Raw genomic sequence first — 15,471 nt, forward strand, 5'->3', positions numbered from 1 at the left:
TGCAAGGATGAATAGCTGTGGGAGTCTGGGACCTCCTGCGCAAGAACGGAACTTGGCGTCCTCTTGGAATTGTCCCAAATCCATCTCTAAGGGCAGCAACCCATCACATTAAATCAAACCCACATTTTCTCAGGGTCCTCCAAACACAGAAAGCTTAGACACCGACACGAGGGCCCTGCAGCTAGTGCAGGCGTCTGCATTCTGTGCGCATGCCAGTAGCTGTCAGGAGGCGGGGCCTGTCTCTTGCGTGCCTTCTAGATGGATCTAGAGGGTTGTTCCTAATGGAAACGATGAAGTCACATCTTCAAGGCTGGAATGAAGATCAGGATGGAGCCCACAACGGAAACTGTCAGGAAGAGCCACAGGAAAATGCGGTCAAGAACTTGAGCCACAAATTTCCAGTCTTGCACGACCTGCAGAAGAGAAAAGGGCATCTTTCATTCAAAAGGCCGAGCGGGGCTTCTGAACCCATTAAGGGATGTGAAACGAGCAATGTTGGATTCAGGACACATTTTAAAGTTTTCAAAATCTATATGCACATCATTAACGGCATGGGCTTAGATTCTATCCAGTGATGTTATTCGTTGCACCTCAAGAAAATAACTTGCAAGTTGAGTTTTGAGGAACACTTACCACCAGTGAAAATGTACACAGAGACTACAGAATTGTTTGTATACTTGGAAATATTGCTGATCAAACACACATACAAAAAAACTGATTTTTATACAATGCTTCCTGATATGCCTACGAAACCAAGCACAAATTGCTATCTTTAGAGCAGTTTTAGGTGTCACAGGACCTTCCTTCTATCCCATGTGTGGGCGTGGCTCCTCCAGTTCCAGAAGGCAGCACTGAGGAACAGAGGAAATGACAGGTAGGACAGGCATTATAAGAAAGGGGTCTGTGGGGCCGGAGGATGCCCAGCACAGCCGGCGGGGACCAACTGGGACAGGCTGGAACCGGCGGGGACCAGAGCGGCAGCAGAGGACACAGGCTGCTGGTGGCGGGAACCATCCCAGCAGCAGAAGCAGGCTGCAGGGACCGCGCGAAACACCGAGAACAGATCGCCCCACTACAATTAAACCAAAGAGGTAGGCATTCGGTTGGGGAGGTCCCTGGCAGAGGAGGAGCCCGGTCCTATTCTTGAAGACCCTTCTGAGGGGTGAGAGGGATCTTGCTCCCCCCCCCCCCCCCCCGCAGGAACCAGGAAACAGAGCAAGGGCATTTTGTAAGAGGAGCCCCTGGCCAGCAGGGAAACCTGAACCAGTTTTAACAGACCCCTTAGATAGCATCGATAGGAGGAGATGGGCAGGCGTCAAGGAAAGAATTCACCCAATAATCTGAAAATCAGCATGAAAACACCAGAACCCAATGATCTTACAACAGAAGGTCTCCAACACCCTAACACAGAAGAAGTGGAAAAAATTGACTTTTTGAAAGCAGTAGAGTCCCTTAAACAACATGTGAAAAATGCCCTTATAGAAATGGATGAGAAGTATAACCAAAAATTTGAAGAAATGAGTAAATATGTACATAATACCCTGGGAAACCAAGAAAGAACGATCAAACAGGTAATGGAAACAGTTCAAGAATTGAAAACTGAAATGGAAGCAAGGAAGAAAACACAAACTGAGGACCAGCTGGATATGGAAAATCTAGGTCAACGAGCACAGCCTACAGAAACAAGCATAATCAATAGAATACAAGAAATAGAAGAAAGAATCTCAGATTCTGAGGACACCATAGAGAAAATAAACACTCTGATCAAAGAAAACTGCAAAGCCAACAAATTCTCATCACAAAACATTCAGGAATTATGGGACACAATAAAAAGACCAAATATAAGAATAATAGGAATAGAAGAAGGAGAAGAGTCACAGCTCAAAGGCCCAGAAAATATTTTGAACAAAATTATGGAAGAAAACTTTCCCAACTTAAAGAAAGATATTCCTTTGAATATTCAAGAAGCATACAGAACACCAAACAGACTGGATCAAAGGAAAACATCCCCTCGCCATATAATAATCAAAACACAAAATATACAGGTTAAAGAAAGAATACTAAGAGCTGCAAAGGAAAAAAGCCAAGTAACTTATAAAGGTAAACCGATCAGACTTACACCTGATTTCTCTATGGAAACAATGAAAGCCAGAAGGTCCTGGATAGAAGTACTGCAGAAGCTAAGAGACCATGGTTGCAAGCCCAGACTACTATACCCAGCCAAGCTTTCGTTCACTATAAATGGAGAAACCAAGACATTCCAGGATAAGAACAAATTTAAGCAATACGTAGCCACGAATCCAGCCCTACAGAAAGTAATAGAAGGAAAACCGCAACCCAAGGAACCCAACATTGCCAACACTGCCTACAATAACTCAGGCATCTAGCGGCCCTTCACTAGCACAACTCAAAGAAGGGAGACACACAAATTCTACTTCCAAAAACAACAAGAATATCCGGCATGAACAACCACTGGTCATTAATATCACTTAATATTAATGGTCTCAACTCACCTATAAAAAGGCACAGGCTAAGAGATTGGATACGAAAACAGGATCCAACATTCTGCTGTTTGCAAGAAACACATCTCAACCACAAAGACAGGCATCTACTCAGAGTAAAGGGTTGGGAAAAAGTCTTTCAAGCAAATGGTCCTAAGAAAAAAGCAGGTGTGGCCATATTAATTTCTAACAAAACTGACTTCTAACTAAAATCAATCAGAAGAGATCGAGATGGACACTTTATACTCATAACAGGAACAATTTGTCAGGATGATGTCTCAATCCTGAATATTTATGCCCCTAATATAAAAGCACCCATGTATGTAAAAGAAATATTACTAAAACTCAAGGCAGATATCAAACCACACACACTAGTAGTAGGAGACTTCAATACACCTCTCTCAGCAATGGACAGGTCAATCAGACAAAAACCTAATAGAGAAGTAAGAGAACTACTGGAGGTAATGAAGCAAATGGACTTAACAGACATCTATAGAACATTCCACCCAAATAGGAAAGAATATACCTTCTTCTCTGCAGCCCATGGAACCTTCTCGAAAATTGACCACATACTCGGAAACAAAGGAAACCTCCACAGATACAAAAAAATATCAGTGTCCACCTGCGTCTTATCAGATCACCACGGATTAAAGTTAGAATTCAACAACAATCCTACCTCCAGAAAGCCGACAAACTCATGGAAACTGAACAGTCAACTATTGAACCACACCTGGGTTAAGGAAGAAATCAAGAAGGAAATTAAAGTCTTCCTGGAATTCAATGAAAATAGAGAAACAACATACTCAAACCTATGGGACACTACGAAAGCAGTGCTAAGAGGAAAGTTCATAGCACTAAGTGCCCACTTAAAGAAAACAGAGAAAGCATACATCGGAGACTTAACAGCACACCTGAAAGCTTTAGAAAAAAAAGAAGTAGACACGCCCAGGAGGAGCAGAAGACTGGAAATAATCAAACTGGGGGCGGAAATCAACAAAATAGAAACGCAGAAAACAGTCCAAAGAATCAATGAAACAAAAAGTTGGTTCTTGGAGAAAATCAACAAGATCGACAAACCCCTATCCAAACTAATTAAACGACAGAGAGAGAACACGCAAATAAATAAGATCAGAAATGAAAAGGGGGACATAACCACAGACACAGAGGAAATTCAGAGACTCATTAGATCTTACTACAAAAGCCTGTATGCCGCAAAACTAGAAAATGCAAAAGAAATGGACATGTTTTTCGATAAGTGCCACATACCAAAGCTAAACCAAAACCAGGTGAACGATCTAAATAGACCTGTTAGTCGCGAAGAACTAGAAACCGTTATCAAAAATCTACCTTCCAAAAAAAGCCCAGGACCAGATGGTTTCAATGCAGAATTCTACCAGAACTTCCAAGAAGAGCTAATACCTATACTCCTTAATGTATTTCACAATATAGAAACAGAAGAGTCATTGCCAAATTCCTTTTATGAAGCTACAGTTACCCTGATACCAAAACCACACAAAGACCCAACCAAGAAAGAAAATTACAGGCCTATCTCACTCATGAATATCGACGCAAAAATTCTCAATAAAATACTGGCAAACCGAATCCAAGAACACATTAGAAAAATTATCCATTATGATCAAGTAGGCTTCATCCCAGAGATGCAGGGCTGGTTCAACATACGAAAATCTATCAATGTAATCCAGCATATAAATAAACTGAAAGAAAAAAACCATATGATCATTTCATTAGATGCTGAAAAAGCATTTGACAAAATTCAACACCCCTTTATGATAAAAGTCTTGGAGAGATTAGGGATACAAGGGTCATACCTAAATATAATAAAAGCTATTTACAGCAAGCCGTCAGCTAACATTAAATTAAATGGAGAAAAACTCAAAGCCATCCCACTAAAATCAGGAACACGACAAGGATGTCCACTCTCTCCATACCTCTTCAATATAGTGCTTGAAGTTCTAGCAATGGCAATAAGACAACATAAAGGGATCAAGGGGATTCGTATCGGAAAAGAAGAAGTTAAGCTCTCGTTATTTGCAGATGATATGATACTATACATAAGCGACCCCAAAAACTCTACCAAAGAACTCCTACAGCTGATAAACACCTTTAGTAATGTGGCAGGATACAAGATCAACTCCAAAAAATCAGTGGCCTTCCTATACACTAAGGATAAGGAAACAGAGAGGGAAATTAGAGAAGCATCACCTTTCACGATAGCCACAAATAGCATAAAATATCTTGGGGTAACTCTGACCAAGGATGTGAAAGATCTATTTGACAAGAACTTTAAGTCTTTGAAGAAAGAAATTGAAGAGGACACCAGAAAATGGAAAGATCTTCCTTGCTCCTGGATTGGGAGGATCAACATAGTAAAAATGGCAATTCTACCAAAAGCAATCTATAGATTCAATGCAATCCCCATCAAGATCCCATCAAAATTCTTCACAGATCTGGAGAAGACAATAATCAACTTTATATGGAAAAACAAAAAACCCAGGATAGCCAAAACAATCTTATACAACAAAGGAGCGTCTGGAGGCATTACCATCCCTGACTTCAAACTCTACTACAGAGCTACAGTATTGAAAACAGCTTGGTATTGGCATAAAAACAGAGAAGTCGACCAATGGAATCGAATAGAAGACCCTGACATTAACCCACAAACCTATGAACACCTGATTTTTGATAAAGGAGCTAAAAGTATACAATGGAAAAAAGAGAGCATCTTCAACAAATTGTGCTGGCAAAACTGGATGTCAACCTGTAGAAGAATGAAAATAGATCCATATCTATCACCATGCACAAAACTCAAGTCCAAATGGATTAAAGACCTCAATATCAGTCCGAACACACTGAACCTGATAGAAGAGAAAGTGGGAAGTACTCTACAACACATGGGCACAGGAGACCACTTCTTACATACAACCCCAGCAGCACAGACATTAAGGACCTCATTGAATAAATGGGACCTCCTGAGACTGAGAAGCTTCTGTAAAGCAAAGGACACTGTCGCTAAGACACAAAGGCAACCCACTAACTGGGAGAAGATCTTCACCAACCCCGCAACTGACAAAGGTCTGATCTCCAAAATATATAAAGAACTCAAGAAACTAGACTGTAAAAGGCTAACCAACCCAATTATAAAATGGGGCATTGAGCTGAACAGAGAATTCTCAACAGAAGAACTTCAAATGGCCAAAAGACACTTAAGGTCATGCTCAACTTCCTTAGCGATCAGGGAAATGCAAATCAAGACAACTTTAAGATACCATCTTACACCTGTCAGAATGGCGAAAATCAAAAACACCAATGATAGCCTTTGTTGGAGAGGTTGTGGAGAAAGGGGTACACTCATCCATTGCTGGTGGGAATGCAAACTTGTGCAACCACTTTGGAAAGCAGTGTGGCGGTTTCTCAGGAAATTTGGGATCAACTTACCCCTGGACCCCGCAATACCACTCTTGGGAATATACCCAAGAGAGGCCTTATCATACAACAAAAGTATATGCTCATAGCAGCATTGTTTGTCATAGCCAGAACCTGGAAACAACCTAGATGCCCTTCAATGGAAGAATGGATGAAGAAAGTATGGAATATATACATATTAGAGTATTATTCAGCAGTAAGAAACAAGGACTTCTTGAATTTTGCATACAAATGGATGGAAATAGAAAACACTATCCTGAGTGAGGTAAGCCAGACACAAAAAGAGGAACATGGGATGTACTCACTCATATTTGGTTTCTAGCCATAAACCAAGGACATTGAGCCTATAATTAGTGATCCTAGAGAAGCTAAATAAGGAGAACCCAAAGAAAAACATATAGGCATCCTCCTGAATATTAACCTTCAGCAAGCGATGAAAGGAGACAGAGACAGAGACCCACATTGGAGCACAGGACTGAATTCTCAAGGTCCAAATCAGGAGCAGAAGGAGAGAGAGCACGAGCAAGGAACTCAGGACCATGAGGGGTGCACCCACACACTGAGACAATGGGGATGTTCTACTGGGAACTCACCAAGACCAGCTGGCCTGGGTCTGGAAAAGCCTGGGATAAAACCGGACTCTCTGAACATAACGGACAATGAGGACTACTGAGAACTCGAGAACAATGGCACTGGGTTTCTGATCCTACTGCACGTACTGGCTTTGTGGGAGCCTAGGCAGTTTGGATGCTCAACTTACTAGACCTGGATGGAGGTGGGGGGTTCCTTGGACTTCCCACAGGACAGGGAACCCTGATTGCTTTTCGGGCTGAGGTGGGGGGGACTTAATTAGGGGAGGGGGAGGGAAATGGGAGGCGGTGGCTGGGAAGAGACAGAAATCTTTAATAAATAAATAAATTAAAAAAAAATAAAAAATAAATAAAAAAAAAAGAAAGGGGTCTGTGGAGCCTTTAGTTAGGCTGGGATGCTGTAGGAGAATGGGTACCAGACTTGCAGCAGCAGGTGCAAAAAGGGACAAGCCATGGGCTAGGGAAATCTGTGAGAGAAGCATAGGAGCTCACCTTTGAAGGGACACAGAGTCCAGCTTCTACACTGCCCTCAAGCTAACAACAGTTGCACAGGAAGCTTCAGAGCATAATCACAAGAAAGAAAATACACTTGGTGGAAACCACTTCAGACCCTGAAAGAGGAGGGGGGAGAGGGAAATGGATGGAGGAAGGAAAGGATATTCTGTATTCTAGGGACACACAGGACCATCTCCCCAGGAATCTCACAGCAGTACTGAGCCTCATGACAGATTGCCAGGGAAAACCAGGACACGGTACAGGGAATTGCTAACAGCTGAGTGCTGCAATCAACATTTTCACCTGTTGAAAGGATTTGCTAAAGAGGAATAGAGCAGGAGGCCCGCTCATTGACAGGAGGGGAAGAGCTGTTTGCTTTGTTTTGTTTTGTTTTTTGCCTTTTCCTGAGTTTTCCAAGTTTAGAAACAAAACTGTAGCATAAAACATACAAACAAGATAGAGTAAAATGTTAAAATGTTAACCTTAAGTAGTAGGATTATTAATGATTGTGGTCCTCTTGTCTGAGTTTTCCAAACTATCTGCACTGATCATATTTTTTTTTTAAATCCACTTAAATGTTTATATTAGATTTACAAAAGATACAAAGAAGTAAGACAGAAACTCCCTCCCTAATAGCTGAAGCGTATAGCTGGTATTTTTCTAGCCTTTTAAAAATCATTTGTATGAAAAATATGATAAAGAGTTAAGAGAGAAGATAAATCAGGCTGAAGCTATGAGGACAAGATAAAATACACAGCATGCTTCCAAAAACACTTCCCTAGACCTGTTTGTGAGCCGTGATCTAGTTTTCAAGAATTTTAGAGTAAATGACTGAACTCTGCGTGTAGAAGGTGTAAAGATAAAGGCTACTTTCGGCCTGAGTACTGACAGGTTTCAGTCATTTCTTCCTTGTCGTGTCCTTCAAGGCAGCTTCCAGAAAAACTAAGTTCTGGCAAAGTAACATGTCACACAGGATAGGAGTGGGTCTGTGGCGGTCTGTGGCCAAAACGGCAGTGCCTCTGAGACTTAGGTATTTCTGGTTTTGAGACAGGCTTTCATTGTGTGAACACTGTTGATCTCAAACTCCTGGCATCTTCCTGGGGAGCTGGGGGGTTCCCAAATAAAAATCACCTGGTACTTGTTTTTCAGTAATGTGTACACTAAGTAACCAGTTCCTTTTCCCTTGATGAAGTATCTGTTGTAACTAAACTTGTATTACTTTCCAACTTTTGATTCTTTCTCTTCACTAAACACATTTTTTTAAACACATGTTTTATAAGATCATAGCATGAAGAAGTGAAAATAACCACAGGCCAGGATAACCCATTTAAAGGTGCAATTGAAGTCTTTAAAATGGAATTGAGGAATTACGGAGAAGAGCGCTGAGGCTGCAGCTACTTGCTTTTAGTCATTACGCTTTGTGAACTTTTTTATAGAAATTTAATCTTAAAATTTCTAGCACTTACTGTTCTCTTTTATATGGTTTACAGTGGCCAGCAGATAATGCTATTGTAAACAAGAACGGTGTTCCGTTGTTAGGGACACCAGCATGGCGCCCTTGTGCCCTCCCGGTGACGCCACAGCGGACTCACCTGGCTGATGAAATGTTCCTTCTTCACGTGCTGTGAAATGTATCTGATCGACTCAGCCGCACTTTCCAGGAAAGCGACCAGAGCTCGTTCCCCATCGCTAGCAGGCAACTGTTTCTTCTTCCCTGAGACTTTGCCCCGCCCTGTTGCTCTCCTCTCCTCTCCATCGGGGAAGGAGAAGCGCTCCATGGGGTCCTTCATACAAAGCCATCTCGGGAGTTTTTGCAGAAGCAGCCTCTTCACCCAGGGGGCCATGGGATGGTACGTTGAGGAAGATCTGTGGTGAACATTAATGACGAAAACCGTGACGATGATTGACAGGGTAACAAAAATCATAATAAAGAGGAGGTACTCGCCAATGAGGGGGATGACTTTGGAAGAAGAAGGGATTATCTCTTCAATTACTAAAAGAAACACCGTCAAAGAGACCAAAACCGAGGTTGATAGTGAAAGCTTTTCCCCTTCATCGGAAGGTAAGTAGAACACCAGGACCGTGAGAAAAGACAGCCCCAGGCAGGGGATGATCAAAAAGAGGGTGTAAAATAACGGCAGGCGTCTCAGAACAAAAGAGTAGGTCACAAACGGATAGGAATAAAACCCTTCTCTTCTGTTATCCTTCATCCCCTTTGCATTTAGTATCTCCCACTCTCCGTTATCAAAAAAGTCTTTCCGGTCCACATTTTCATTGATCAGAATGAGGTCAACCATGCTACCGTCGTAAGTCCAGGATCCAAACTTCATTGAGCAGTTCTGCCTGTCGAATGGGAAAAACGTGACATCCATGGTGCAGGAGCTTTTGTAGCTGGCAGGAGGAGTCCAACTGACGGTCCCACTGGATTTCACAATGGCCTTGGTCATGAGGGAACCCTCGAAACGTCCATCAGCACTGCCACGAAAGTAGTTATGCTTTAGTGGCCGGCCAAACACTCACCAGTCGACTGCCTATGCTACGTTCCTCTTCTACCATAATGCCAATCACTATTTTACAAAGAGACCGATTTGATAAAGTTAATTCTTCCACCCAAATCAGGCTTTTCTTTTTTTTTTTTTCCAAATCAGGCTTTTCTATCTCCTGTGTTGATCTGACCAATGCAGTCACTACTCTAAGATACTTACTTTTCAAAGAGAACTATGTCAGGAAGCCAGAGCGATTCTGATGGAACCTTTATCGAATTAATTCCACCATATTCTTCAGGATTCCAGCGCAATTTTTGGTCTGTCCACTCCTGCATTAAATGATTATTGCAGCAACTTTATTCTGAAAACTCAGTACCTTAGAGCTTGAGGTTTTCAAATTTCTAAAATTTACCAGCCCACCATTTTGTTATGAAAGGGATTTTCACCCAGGTTAGACCCTGGCATTCTATCTAGGATTGGGCGAGGCTTCAGGATGCTCTGTAAGCCAGCCTGGCCTCTGAACTTCCACATGCCCATGTGTAAGCCAGTCAAGGGGCTCATCACAAAGGGCATTGATTCACAACTTGTGTTTCTACCCTATTTCCTCTTAAGAAACAAACAGAAGCCGGGCGGTGGTGGCACAAGCCTTTAATCCCAGCACTCGGGAGGCGGAGGCAGGTGGATCTCTGTGAGTTCGAGGCCAGCCTGGTCTACAAGAGCTAGTTCCAGGACAGGAACCAAAAGCTACGGAGAAACCCTGTCTTGAAAAATCCAAAAAAAAAAAAAAAAAAAGAAGAAACAAACAGAAAATCACAACTGTATGGGAAGGTGCATGCCTCTAGTCCCAGTACTTGGGAAGCTAAGCTAAGAGGACCGTGAGCTGAAAGCCAGCCCTATTTATACAGTGAGACCCTTTCTCTAAAGTAATATCTGATCTCATCCAATTTATTCCGGGAGGATTTGTTCAATGAGATATCAGTCCCTTGACAATGGGAACATATGATTCTGGCCTGTTGCTGTGACATGTCCACACCCTGTGACCACTCCTGACGGCCTCGTCACTTTTAAACAGCGAGAATGCATGGAAGACTTTCCTTTGATGGCTTCTGTAAAGTGGCTTCTATAAGCTCCTAATTAGCATTTTAAATTAGGTCTCTATTATCCTGGACCTCCATATGTTTGGTTTTTTTTCTTCAAGTGTTAGAAAGGTGTACCCAGCGTGAGGCTTCCTGGAGCCCAGTGATGCCATCTATGTCATTAAAAAATCAAGAATTGGCAGATGGGTGGCTTCATTGGATGGCAAAATATTGAAATATGAATGATGCCTAAAAAAGCGCAATCGCTTTCGAAATATTTATGTTTATACCCATATGTTTGTGAAGCTCTCAACTTTGGTCAATGAAACTTTGCTTCTAGGAGATAGTGGTCAATGCAGAGACCCATAACTGTTCAGATGGAGGAGTGTGATTGGGAGGGCTCAGTGGTAGATAGGACTTCTGGATCAACCACCCCAGACCCTGCCATCCCACCCATGGCTCAGGGAACATCACAGAAGAGGGGACAGAAAAGTTGTAAGAGCCAGAGGTCAGGGTGAGACAGTGTCTCCTGGCCATGACAGGGTGAGGCACTCCTGAACCCACCAGCGCTGTGGTTACCTACACAAAATGTGCACAGGATCAAGCCAGTCAGTATTCCTGTACAGAGGGGGAAGGGACCCCAAGCTACCTCTCCATCTGAGTAGTTATTGAAGGCTGATAAGGGAGAGAAAGAGTCTGCTCTCTTTAGGGGTATAGTAGATGCCTACAGACAGCAGTAATCAGACTCAGAGGGTTATAGAAGACAAGAGGGTTATTTTAAAAAAAAAAAAACATAAAACTGAGTGGGGGAGCTCCTGGAAGGAGTGGAAGAAGCAGAGAATGAATATAATAAAATACACTATACACAACTCAAGTATAAAATTCTCAAAGAATAAACTTAAAATGTCATATATTTTAATTACCTTTGCCTTAGACTTACTATACTAAGAGAGATGAATTCTTGATTTGATAATTTTTTTAAATATTTTTACACAAATTATCTTTTTATATTATTTCCTGTTCTTTCCAGCAAAGCAGCTTACACGGATTTGGTTTGGGCATAAAGGACCAATGTTTGGTAGTAGCTGGCATTTTCATCTCTGTCTTGTTTAAATAAATACTGATTTATTATCTCTGAAAAGCAGTTCTAGAATGGATGGAGGAGGGGTTATGGAGACCTCACCCTGGGCTGGGGAGCCATTGGCAGTTGACTGCTGCTGAAGGAAGATGGGGAACTGTCCGTCACAGTAGGGCCATGGTGCGATGCTTATGCCCTGGTGGATGGTCCTACATCCATGCACATACGGGTAACACTAACTGGATTCAATGAATTATATATATTTTTAAATAATAGGACATGAAGTTAGAAGGGAGGCATGCTGAGGAGCCTGGGCAGAGTCAAACTGAGCAGTGGCAAGCTGATATGACCAAGACATAATGCATCTACATGAAATCTTCAAAGAATAAATTAAAATATTGTTTTTAAAAAGGAAAATAAACTTGAAGCTTCTGATAAATAGTGGGAGCTCTTCAAAGGTGAGATTTCTCTAGAGGAGGAGGAGGAGGAGGAGGAGGAGGAGGAGGAGGAGGAGAAGAAGAAGAAGAAGAAGAAGAAGAAGAAGAAGAAGAAGAAGAAGAGGAAGAGGAAGAGGAAGAAGAAGAAGAAGACATAGTTTCATTGCTTTTGGAAAGCTAGACTCTAAAATAGTTGAAATACTATGTAACTGCAGGAAAGCATGCATAGAGGACTAGCAACTAAGAACCAGACTAATTAAAGCATTTTCTCAGCATTTTCAGCTTCTTTTGTTTTCTACCCCCGTTTGGAAGAACACACACAACTCCCTCCTTGTGACTACCTTGGCTTCTGCTGAGAGACTCTGGGAATCATCAGAGGGTCCCAGGCTCAGAAATGTCGACACACAGTGGCTTTTTTGTTGTTTGTTTTCTTCCCTTTACTTCCCTCTCAGTTACCATTAAGGAGTCTGCTCCCAATAAAATCCCAGGCTGTGCATGGCTCTGCGTGCAGACCTCAAACAGTCAGTGCAGCACCAACTGCTAAGACTTTCTTTACCCTCATGTGCCACTGCCTCTTTTGGAGGGTTGGGGACCAGTTACTCAAGGTCCCTGTGTAAGCCGAGCTTCATTGAAATGCAGGCAGGTAAGAGTTAACTCTAGAACGAGGGGTGGGATGGGGTGCTCTGTTTTCTGAAAGCTCAGGTTGTTGCTGTGTGATTTAAGGCTTGATTATGCTCTTTGTGTTCAGCCATGTGGACAGGTGACCTTAATCTGTTACATCTCATCAAAATATAATTTAGATTTAACTCTTTGGCAGGGTATTTGGGGCTGCTAGCAAACGTGTTCTCGGAAGTTACTAACATGAAGATCAGGAGTTGCTCGCTTTGCCCATGGATCTTCGTGAGGAGCCTCTTTCTTACAAGCTAACATTCTGCTTAATGTGAGCAATCCTATTTGCAGAAGATGAGCTTGGCAGCAAAAGAATTTAATCTGTGCTTTGATTCATAGAGCTATGAAGTATTTTATCTAAAAATAAAATAATGTCTGTCCGACCTAAATAACGTTAAAGAAAATTTGAAAATGTAAATTTATCTAAAAGATTTTCTATGGTCCTATTTTAATACACTGACACTCTTGGGAACTAGTGGAGAAGTCCTAAGAAGAATGAAGGATGGATGGATGGATGGATGGATGAATGGATGGATGGATGGATGGATGGCAAGACATTTGGACCTTTAACATGACGGTGCAGAGTCTGAGGGGTCAGGACATTGCCCTTCTCACATGGCTCCAGCAAGTCAGTTAATAAGATATTTATGGTCCCCAGAGATTTGGTTGCTCTCTGAAAGTTCAAAGAAGAAAGACAAGCGGGTCTGAAAAATAAAATCAATAGAATAAAAATAGAGGAATCCCTCTGCCTGGGAGAGCTGGGGCTTGTAAGGTCATGGTTGAGGGGAGACGTTATTGGCTAGTGTGGGAGGGAAAGGAGGAAAGAGGGGGACTGAGTGCTTTAGTCTTCATTTTGAGTAAGGTATTCTGGGATGGTTGAGACAAGTTTCTGTTGGTTTGCTTAGACGTGAGAGCATTGTGAAGCCACGGGGACTATTGGGAAGACAGTTCATGTGGTCCACAAAATCCATTCCGGTCTGGTTATCAGGCCTTCTATTGACCTTGGCACCTGTGTTAAAGATCTGCTCTTCTTGGGAGCATTCCCGGGCTTTCCCCCATCCCAGCGGCACCTTCATATAATCACAGGCTCTTTTATAAACTTATTTATGATGTCCATTACCTAGAGTAACTTTTCCTTACATCACTACTCCCCATCCTCTCCTTGAAGGTGGGACTGTTCTCTCTCCCTCCCTTCCAGGATCTTGCACAGTGCCTGTCACTCAGCAGACTCTCAGTAAATAGTGCTGAATCACTGTCAGTCACTGCCTGCCCAGTGTCACCCCTGCCCCATACTGTCCCACCCCTGACGAACAGAGCCACAGGAAGCTGCATCCCCACATACCAACAGGGCTACTCTCCTGTTTCACAGCTGAAGATAGAACAGACCCTTTCCAGGCGTCCCAAAATCTTCCCCTGAGGAACCCAGCACACTTTCTAGTGTTTTTCAGATGGAACCATGTCTCAGTAGAAAGCACTGGCAGACCCTGGGCAGGCTGGCAGACATAGCTTTGGTAACCTCACCTGCTTGAGCCACACATTTGTCGTCATCAGCTGGTTCTTTTCATCCTAAGAAAGGGACAAATACAAAGGGTGAACATTAAACGTCATCTTCTGGATACAGCACAGTAGCTGCAAATATTAACTGAAAGCAGTGCAAGCCCAAGATAGATCAAACCCCAGAGATAGACCAAATCCCAGAGAGAGACCAAATCCCAGAGAGAGACCAAATCCCAGAGATAGACCAAATCCCAGAGAGAGACCAAATCCCAGAGAGAGACCAAATCCCAGAGATAGACCAAACCCCAGAGAGAGACCAAATCCCAGAGAGAGACCAAATCCCAGAGATAGACCAAACCCCAGAGAGAGACCAAATCCCAGAGAGAGACCAAATCCCAGAGATAGACCAAACCCCAGAGAGAGACCAAATCCCAGAGAGAGACCAAATCCCAGAGAGAGACCAAATCCCAGAGATAGAACAAACCCCAGAGATAGAACAAACCCCAGAGATAGAATGAACTCCAGAGATAGAACAAATCCCAGAGATAAAATAAACCCCAGAGATAAACCAAATCCCAGCAATAAATCAAATCCCAGAGATAGAACAAACCACAGAGACAGACCAAACCCCAGAGATAGCCAAATCCCAGAAATAGAACAAACCCAAAAGATAGACCAAATCTCAGAAATAAACCAGATCCCAGAGATAGACCAAACTCCAGAAATAGAACAAACCCCGAAGATAAACCAAAGCCCAATGTGGAGATGGGCATTGGGCAGGAAATTCCACTTCTAGCTGTGGAGTTATTGGCCATTCTTAGCTTCTGGAAATGAAGAGACAGTTTTCTATAAGAGAGTAGTCCTGGTTAAACCAACCATGATGCACACATCCAAGAATATTTAGGCAGTATAAATCGGTGTTGAAGGGTTTTCATTTAAAGGTACGGGGTTGGGTGAGCAGGGAGGGACCAAATCTGGGAAGAGATGGGAGCCTTCTCAAAGCAGGTTGCATGAACCTCTGAAAGAACCAATAAAGGATTTTAATAGTTGACGGTTAAAAAGAATGAAAGTGGAGGGTTTCAGGTTTTTGGATTTTCCTTAGGGAGAATCCTGAGTGTTTAAACCCCCAAAGATCAAAGATTCCAAACTTAAGAATAAATCAGTGATATGTCACCCTAAGGCATTCCACATATTTGCT

The 15,471-nt window shown here is 42.5% G+C and overlaps 1 protein-coding gene across 1 annotated transcript; it reads right to left on the reverse strand.

Moving 5' to 3' along the window:
• Positions 1–281: 281 nt before the first annotated feature.
• Positions 282–14,339, reverse strand: Chrnb3 (cholinergic receptor nicotinic beta 3 subunit). Its single transcript, XM_041673923.1, has 4 exons — positions 14,298–14,339; positions 9,736–9,845; positions 8,623–9,505; positions 282–413 (listed from the first exon to the last, which is right to left on the reverse strand). Exons 1-4 carry the CDS (start codon positions 14,322–14,324, stop codon positions 297–299), a joined length of 1,137 nt encoding a protein of 378 aa, XP_041529857.1. The 5' UTR covers positions 14,325–14,339; the 3' UTR covers positions 282–296.
• Positions 14,340–15,471: the final 1,132 nt, after the last annotated feature.

This window comes from Microtus oregoni, unplaced genomic scaffold (genome assembly GCF_018167655.1).
Source record: "Microtus oregoni isolate MIOR12 unplaced genomic scaffold, Mior012 000024F_ref0000369, whole genome shotgun sequence".
Taxonomy (NCBI): Eukaryota; Metazoa; Chordata; class Mammalia; order Rodentia; family Cricetidae; genus Microtus; species Microtus oregoni.

Coding starts and splice junctions, on each gene's coding strand:
- Chrnb3 (XM_041673923.1), bottom strand. CDS start 14,324: ATGACGACAAATGTGTGGCTCAAGCAG. Junction 9,506..9,735: donor GACATAGTTCTCTTTGAAAA/GTAAGTATCTTA, acceptor CTTTCGTGGCAG/TGCTGATGGACGTTTCGAGG. Junction 414..8,622: donor AGGAACATTTCATCAGCCAG/GTGAGTCCGCTG, acceptor TCTCTTCTGCAG/GTCGTGCAAGACTGGAAATT.